Genomic DNA, 8,444 nt, shown 5'->3' on the forward strand with positions numbered 1-8,444 from the left:
GAGACAAAGCTGGCATAGCCCAGGGTGTCATAGGCTTCATTAGAGACAATAAGAAGAAAGTCAGAATTCCACTGGGCTCCAGGAATGCCGGATGAAAAGAACAGCCTCAAGACTGGACTTCATACATGGAGCCACAATGAACGTCAGTGTTATTAGGGTGAACAGTCATTAGTTACAAGCTGTGCACACAGCAGTCACATGAATGAGTCAGAAGTCCCTGATATTGCTCTCCTTTTGCATATGTTATGCCCCTTGACAGAATAAAAATAAAAACCTTGCACATATGTTATAATTTGTAATACATACTCATTATAAGCTACTATTTTAACAGGACTTCATACTGCAGGCCATTAATTACTTTAGCTAATTCAGTTTATAAACAAGTGATGCAGAATTGGAGACATAGTGCTTATGACTAAGACTTTGTCTTAGTTTACTTTTGTGTTTGCATTTTGTATTAAATATCAGATTTTTCTTGTTTTGGATGTTTCAAAATAAAGTTATCTCATCCAAATATTACCAATAGCGTCAGCAGCTTTCTCAAAGAGAATTGAACAACTAAATCCAATTTTAAATTATTACATTGAAAAAGTCTATATAAAAAAGGTCTGTGAAACTTTAGTTGATTTTAAGCTAGTATTAATGTAATACTGCAGCACTACATCAAATTCATCAAAAGAATAATTGGATTTCCTCTGCGAAAATACCCTGAGAGGGGAAAAAAATTACCTTTATCACTTTATCAAAGAGAAACCATTGATTTTGAATGTTTTGTTGTTGTGTTTGAAGAGAAATTGCTTTATTTGACGCATCACTTTCCTGTGGAGAAAATATGGAAAAAACTGAGACAAGTAAATATAACATTTGAATGACAGATGCATCAAGAAAACCTAGTGAGCAATAAAGTGTTCTTTTCCTGCAGGCACTGATCTTTACTGCGAGCACAATATAGTTAGATGACAACACAAGACACTCAGATCTAGTTGTTTGTTCTTCACAGTATTCTAAAATGGTCAGGTACCACACCACCTTCCAGCAAAGACAATATTCAATTTATGCAGGTTAAATCCTGAAGAGTAAGAAGTTAGCTAAATTAAGCACACAGCTGATTTTGTTTCAATCCAATTCCCTTCCCTTAATAAATTTCTCTTTATGACTAATCTCATGGTTTTAAAATGTTTACAAACTTCATGTTAACAATTTCATATTAGACAAACATCTTTAACCTCAAAGGTGCTACCAAGGGCATTCACATTACTCAAGATTCCCAATTCAAAAAGAAACAAGACCTAATAATAAAGCACAAGAGATGTATATCAGTCTTACCTGGGAAGACAACTATTGTTGATAAAACACTGACTTAGGCACATAGTATCTTACCTTCGTGTGAGTTCTGCTATCAGAAAAAAAAAGGCATAACCTCTCACTCTTGTATAATTGTTTAGAGCAGTTCCTCTGACAGGTACAGTGTTAAAGAGTGTAGTTGATAACAAAAATGAGGCGTAAATATATTGGGGAAGTGAAGGTGTTTACTACCATTTATCACAAAATATAACAATAGCATTTGGGAACACAGGCCAGAACAGATTTATATTAGATTTTAAAAAGATGATTTTTATTAAGCACAAACAGCTTTTAATACATTATCAATACAAATAGGAAAACATCTGTTTAATGAATCTGATATATCAAAGATTTGATGGGTAGGTTGCATACTGGCACAATAAAAACCGATCTCTTTTATTTTAAAGTATTTCAAATTAAAATTATAGGGTCACCACTGTCTACACTGCAGGTACTTTACCTACAGTCTAAAATTACCACATCACCTGGGCATAGGGGGGAAGCAAAGAACTACAATTTTGTAATATGGAACTCCTAACACTTTCATTAGCACCATTCAAAGCTTGCATCAGCTGTTTAACTAAGAAGCAGCTGACAGGTCAGGTAAAGCTTTACAGCAAATTTCAGTGCAAAGTTTACAGTTCCTTTTCATAAGATACTTGGAATCTATGGTTTCATAGCATGTTAAATAATTATGGCTTGATAGATGCACAGTGTTAAGATGCTGAGAACATTTACTTTGAAAAAAAGATGAGACATAACGGCTGTGAAATGCATTTTAATATATTATGCCAAATTCTGTAATATGCAAACAACATGCTGGATTACAAACTGAAGTCCTATTATGAATTGATAGACAAGGGTCAGTATTAGCTCTCTGGGGTAGTGACTTCTGGTTGTCTCAGTTGCTGCTTTTTCAGACTAACTAGCTTCATCTTCTCTCTAATGTGTTCTGCTGCAGAAGCCATATCACTTGGGCTCCCGAAGTACTGCTCAGAACTAAAAAAGACAAGAAATCAGTGACAAGTTAGACTGTGTAAATATACATGTGAATGACAATCTAAACAAGAAGAAACATAAGGAAAATAGGTGCTTTTTCTCTTGAAATTTAAAAGCCACCTTTAAAAAGCTTTGCAGATGCAGTGATGAGACTTGTCTGGCAATCCTGATGAAATTATTATAAATAGCAAATGACCCTCTTACATCCAAAATATTCTCTAAACAGCAGGGCACTGTTCTGTAAGCTCGACTAGAGACTTCCCAACACTATTTTCACCTCCATTCTCCAATCCAGTCTTGCAGTTTTGAATACTATGACAATCAAGGAAATCTGTCTATACATGAATTCTGACTGAGGTTATACAATTGCTGTTTTATTGAAGGACTCTGTATACAAAGTCAGCCACATGCTGACAGTCATATTACACCATCTCTCTCTCAAATTGAAAAGAACACATGGCTGTTAAATCAGATTTCTCCTATTTAAATATAACAAAAGAGCTGAAATGTTAGGGAAACCACTAGCTGAGCTGTCAGCAAAGCAAGGATTTGAACAGAAGAAATCTTTCAGAAGAGCAGGTATCAAATCTAATTATGAAGCATGGAGGAAATGGTGGCTGGACAAAGGACTTGGGACTGAGTGGGATATGGACATAAGCAGACAGAAAAGTTATTTCATATGAAAGTTGACTAGTTTGACTTGGGATCTCCAGAAATACAATAGATTGCACAGCAGCAAATGTGATCTCAAATAAGGGCAGACTTTTGTCTGATGCAGATTAAAAGCCATGAATAGGACAGAGAACAGTGACCTGGACTTGCAAAAAGATACTGACCTAAATCCAAAATTGTGAGGAAGCTGAAGACTAAAGAAGTATGCCTACAGGCATTTTATGACATTTTCTTTATACCTACATTTTAAAAACTATTTGTACTAATGGCTGAACCCTTTGCAATTTTTTGTTTATCTTTAAAAATAGAATGCTTTGGGCAGATCATCAGGGTATCTTGGGTCAGCTAAGATCCCATCCATCTTTGAAAAGGGCAACAAGCAGAACCCATCTGAAATGCCAGAGAGGACATAAGTAACATTCAGGATTCAGTCAACCTAGTACATAGTTATATACATCTAGAGTTGTAAGAGCACCCTGTTAAGACTCAAACCACAAAGTGCAGTAAGTGCCTTCTTTCATGGAGAGCTTTCCCAGGTTCTAACAGGTGCCATGCAAATTTAACGAAACAGTAACATTACCATTTACACTTGAGTAGTCTATCTGCAAATTACACCACTTTTAAGAATAAATTACTGTATTTACCAGGTCATTATACATCTATAACTGCTATATGAAAGTTAAACCAAAATGCTTCAAATGTAACACATTTCTTCCCTTCTATTTTCTTGCAGCTGTTAAATACTCCACTATTTTCAAAAACACTACCAGAAAAGGCATTAAAATCAGTACTGGTTAGCTTCTGGTCTGTCTTCAAATACTACTTGCCAAAGAAAACTACAACACACAGTGAACACGATATTTTGGCAATATGACAAAACTAATTTTCATGAGCACCTTAACTATTTTTCAGATCAACTTTAAGTAGCCCATAACGAATTTGCATGATATCACTTCAAAGTACTCAAAACACAGATTTCAAATCCCATTCTTTACGGTGTGCTTTTACATACGCAGAGACTAGTTACAGGACTAGATAATACTAAGGTGGAAGAAATTAACCACAAGCTCAACATTGCAGCAGACAACTGTAGTTTGCTGAACAGAATAGTTGTTATTGTGGTTGAAATTCCAAATTCAGTTTTGTTTTGTAGCCTGATACATCCACCATTTTTAAATTAGTATGCGTAGATCATGAGGGAAGTAATGTTTTATTAGCTGAATAAATCAAATGTAAATAAATCTTCAATATATTGGCTTAAGACTTTAGACGACTAGAAGTCTGAATAAATCAAATACTACAATTCAAATTTGAATTTATTTTTTTTTCAGGGAGAGACACTGGGACTGGTCACTTTTGTTGCTTCTACATACTTTGCTGGTGTAATGACTGCATATATCTAATAATTACTGTGTGGGTATGTTGTCTTTGGAACGTCTTTGGAACGTCTTTGGAACGTCTAGTCTTTGGAATAGTGGGCATGTTGTCTTTGGAACGTCTGAAATCAGATCTGCGTGCTTTCCGTGAAAAGACGGGAAAAACTAATGAGAATTAGTGCATTATCTTTTTAATTTCAGCAATAAGCATTCAGGACTCTTCTGCATATTGAAAGCATTATGAAAATTTACCAAAAACATGTTCAAAAGGCCTTACAATAACATTTTTCATACCCATCGGGATAAACTACAGGCACTGTTAATCTGTCCAACAATGATTTCCCAACTGCTTCAATTTCATCAAATTGCTCCATTTCATTAAAAGCTTCAGGCTGCTCTGGACATTCTTGCAGTATCTGTAATAAAAAAAACAAAACCCCCAAAAATATAAGGTAGACAAGGCATAGAATGTAATTTATTTATTAAGTGCCAAAGTGCCATTACAGGGCAGAGTGAATGTTCTTTCAGCATCTTCACTGCCACATTTGAATGAGCTCAGTGAAAATATTAATAGAATTCCAGACCAAAAAACATCAGTTAAGCTACCACTGAGTAAGAAGATAGGTTGGGGCTACCAATATTCTGTACCGGTATGTTTTACAATACTGTTAAGTGGGAACAAAGAACTAAAAAAAAGTAAGTCTTGCTAGACAACATTCCAACAACAACATTCAAAATGCATGAGTATGGTAGCCTGCATCAAGCAGCTTGCAAGACAGTCACATAAAATGGAAAAAACATCAATTACTAAGGGCCTGTTACGAGCTGCTTCAAAACAAAAATCCATATCTGGCAGAAAATTCAGACTAGTTTATAAAATATGAACATAAGTTTCTAGACTGGATTGGAACCCAATATTTATACTTAATTCCATATTTTCTTCCACTTTTCCCTCTGACACTTCTTATTTTTTCCTATGAAGCATAGGTATTAGCAGGATAATTTCAGTCTCATTAATAATGGCACAATGGTGCTAGAAGAATCACGCTTATGAACAGGTGATTTCTTTCAGCCATTCACTTACTTGCTTGTACTTAAAATTGCCTGACAATATAGCAATTAACTACTGAAATAATGAAAAAAACATCCATAATATGGGCTGAGATAATCAACTTTAAGTTTATGAACCACTGAATTCTAATTTGATATCACGTAAAACCTTTTCCAGCCATCTGTGGCAGCACAGATGATATATTTCTGCTTTCATGAATCACCAGCAACTCCCAATGCCTATGGATCCAAAACATCTTCAATTTATACAAACAAGAAATGAATACATGAGAGCAAGGAGCATACAAACCTGCTTTGCAGCCCATACCTTCCTTCAATGACAGACTGAATTATTTTTTCTTTTACCATGTCCTAGGTTGGCTTTTTTTTCCTTAAGTACTGAAATTAACTAATAAAAGATTTTAAATCTTTTATTTTTATATTTAGGGAAGTAAAAAAAAAGTTGGTTTAAATGCTGAGAACTTCATTGTTCTTATATTGTTTCCTTAAATTCTGACAGATTTTTCTTAAAAACACAACTCACCTTTTCAGCACTTGAATGAAATGCAACAGCTGTTTCCAGCCTCTGTACTCTTTCTTCAGAAGTTAATGTAAACTGTTTCCACACTCTGTTCAATCTTGGAAGTGTGTCCCCTGAGGACCTTGAAGTGCATCGTAGGGACTGGCACAGCACAACAGTTGCCTGCAGTAACTGTCTTCCGTAGTCATAAGTACTCTAAAAGTTGAAGGACAGGAAGATACACATAAGAACTCTGCATTTAACTTAAGAGCAAGTTACCTTAAAATGACAGCAGACACATTTGTGAAGTCTCCTCAGCTTAGATCCACAGAGTACGTTGAACAAATCTGGTCTACTAGAAAAAGCTGCTGAAGCATGCATAAAATTTTGATGATCACAAACAGTTCTTTGTTCTATAAAAATACGTCCCCCCCAGAATAATGAAAAAATACCAATGTCTGTATTTCATACTGGCAAAAGGGCAGACCTTCTGGAAAACTGAGAATAGCTGCTTGTATCTTGCATTGTATGCTTGGTATCTACTGCCAAGATGACCGTCTCACTGACACCACCACCACGTTTCTGGTCACACAGCATCCAGGTGCTCTATGGCACACAATTATGACAACAAGCTATCCCCTTGTCATGGTCAGTTCTAACTCCTCATTATTACATAGTCTCCATCAAAAGAGAGAATCAGTTCCAGTGTAACTGGTGTAAATACAAAATATTGCATCTGTTAATAAGCAACACTGATTTAGACATTCCTAAAACCAGTATATATCCGAAAAAGCACCTAAAAAAGGCGTAGCTTTTACATATTCTACTCTTGGGTGAAATTCACATATACCTGTTTACTTGGTCTGGCTGGGATGGAGTTCGCTTTCCCTGCAGCGGCCCATAGAGTGCTGTGCTCTGCACTTGGAGCTACAACAGCACTGGTATGACACCAGTGTTTTGTCTATTGCTAAGCAGTGCTGGCACAGCACCTCCCTCCAAAAGCCCCGCAAGCCCACTCCAAAAGCCCACTCCAAAAGCCCACTCCAAAAGCCCCTCCCTCCAAAAGCCCACTCCCTCCAAAAGCCCCGCAAAGCCAGTAGGCTGGGGGCAGGCAAGAGGTGGGGAGGGGACATTGCCAGGACAGCTGATCTAAACTTAACAAAGGGATATTCCTTGAGCAGGCCTATCATATGCCAATAATAAACTACCTGGAAAATCAACAGTCACCGTTTCATGAAGTACGGCACAAAACAGACTGAAATTATGTTGCTCACCAACATTTCATGATTTAGTTTGGAGTCCTTCAAAAATCATAAAGACTGTTTGAAATACACGCCTTTAAAAGGTCAATGTGAAATTCAAGTTCTGTGGTTTGCACTACCTGTGTTTAGCCGAGTAAACTACGATAGCAGAACTGCAGCATCACTATTGGTGATGGATCACCAAAATCTTCACTTCAAAATCTCATTAGACTCATCACTAATTTCAGGAATCATGATTTATTCATTCAAGCATTAAGACAAAACATGAAAATGAGGAACAGTTGTTCTATTACTGTACATATAAATAGCAATCCTATTTAAGACATTTTCTGAAACTGTACAAAACCCATACTACTGCTACCAGTAGTTCATTTTACCTGTGCAACATCAACAAATTTTCGATGTTTCTCCAGCAAAACTTTTGTTTCTTGAGAATCATCTCCCAGTCGGATATGTGTCTTCAGCAGAGCATCCAACAGTTCACTTAACCATTCTACTGCCTTAAAAAAAATTAGAATAATAAAAGCTAGGAAATTAAAATAACATTCATCCAGCAGGGTGAATTAACTACAACACTAGTCTATACATTTGACTTGGAAAAAGTTAAGGTATCAGTTAAACTTGTAGATTATGCATGAAATCCCCCAAACCACTATTTTCAGTCAATGCCATATCCTTTATTTTCACTGTACAAATTCATTAAGTAAGGCATCTGAAAGTGACAAAAAATAATGCTATACAACCATCAACGCCCCCTAAATTTAGCCAGAGGATTACAAAGACCAGAATGATGAAATTCTGTAGCCATTTCCATACCTGAGCGGCATCTTCTTCACATTTAAATAACTGTACCATCTGAAGCATCTTCAGTCGTCGCACATCTACCATATCCTCACACCTTTAATAGTAGCACATACATACACAACAGACAAAATACATTCTGAGTTTGACAATAATATTTTCAAGGAGCAACATTAAAATGCAAGCGTTCATGGAAAGGTGACCAAAGCATTTTTGTGCTGCTCAGAATGATGAAAATAAATACTGCCTGCCATAATAATAAGAAACAAGCAAGCAATAAAAAGAACTGAGCACTACAACCCACAGACATCATCATCTTAACAAGTCCAGACATGGTTATGCTACAGAAAGTAATGCCAGCAGTAGATACATGACCTTCCAGCTGCATTTCAGATTCCTTACTCTGTTGCACCGGTGAGA

At 36.2% G+C, this 8,444-nt stretch overlaps 1 protein-coding gene across 4 annotated transcripts in view; it reads right to left on the reverse strand.

The window, feature by feature from the left end:
- Nucleotides 1-1,513: 1,513 nt before the first annotated feature.
- SESTD1 (SEC14 and spectrin domain containing 1) overlaps nt 1,514-8,444 on the reverse strand; it is a 60,683-nt gene continuing 53,752 nt past the window's right edge. For all 4 annotated transcript variants that reach the window (XM_035331038.1, XM_035331035.1, XM_035331036.1 and 1 more), the window contains exons 14-18: nt 8,040-8,121; nt 7,601-7,723; nt 5,986-6,177; nt 4,686-4,807; nt 1,514-2,343 (exon numbers count right to left, since the gene is read on the reverse strand). In XM_035331038.1, the coding sequence (XP_035186929.1) occupies nt 2,214-2,343; nt 4,686-4,807; nt 5,986-6,177; nt 7,601-7,723; nt 8,040-8,121 (649 nt within the window). In that variant the 3' untranslated portion in view covers nt 1,514-2,213. The remainder of the gene's footprint in view (nt 2,344-4,685; nt 4,808-5,985; nt 6,178-7,600; nt 7,724-8,039; nt 8,122-8,444) is intronic.

This window comes from Oxyura jamaicensis, chromosome 7 (genome assembly GCF_011077185.1).
Source record: "Oxyura jamaicensis isolate SHBP4307 breed ruddy duck chromosome 7, BPBGC_Ojam_1.0, whole genome shotgun sequence".
Classification (NCBI taxonomy): Eukaryota; Metazoa; Chordata; class Aves; order Anseriformes; family Anatidae; genus Oxyura; species Oxyura jamaicensis.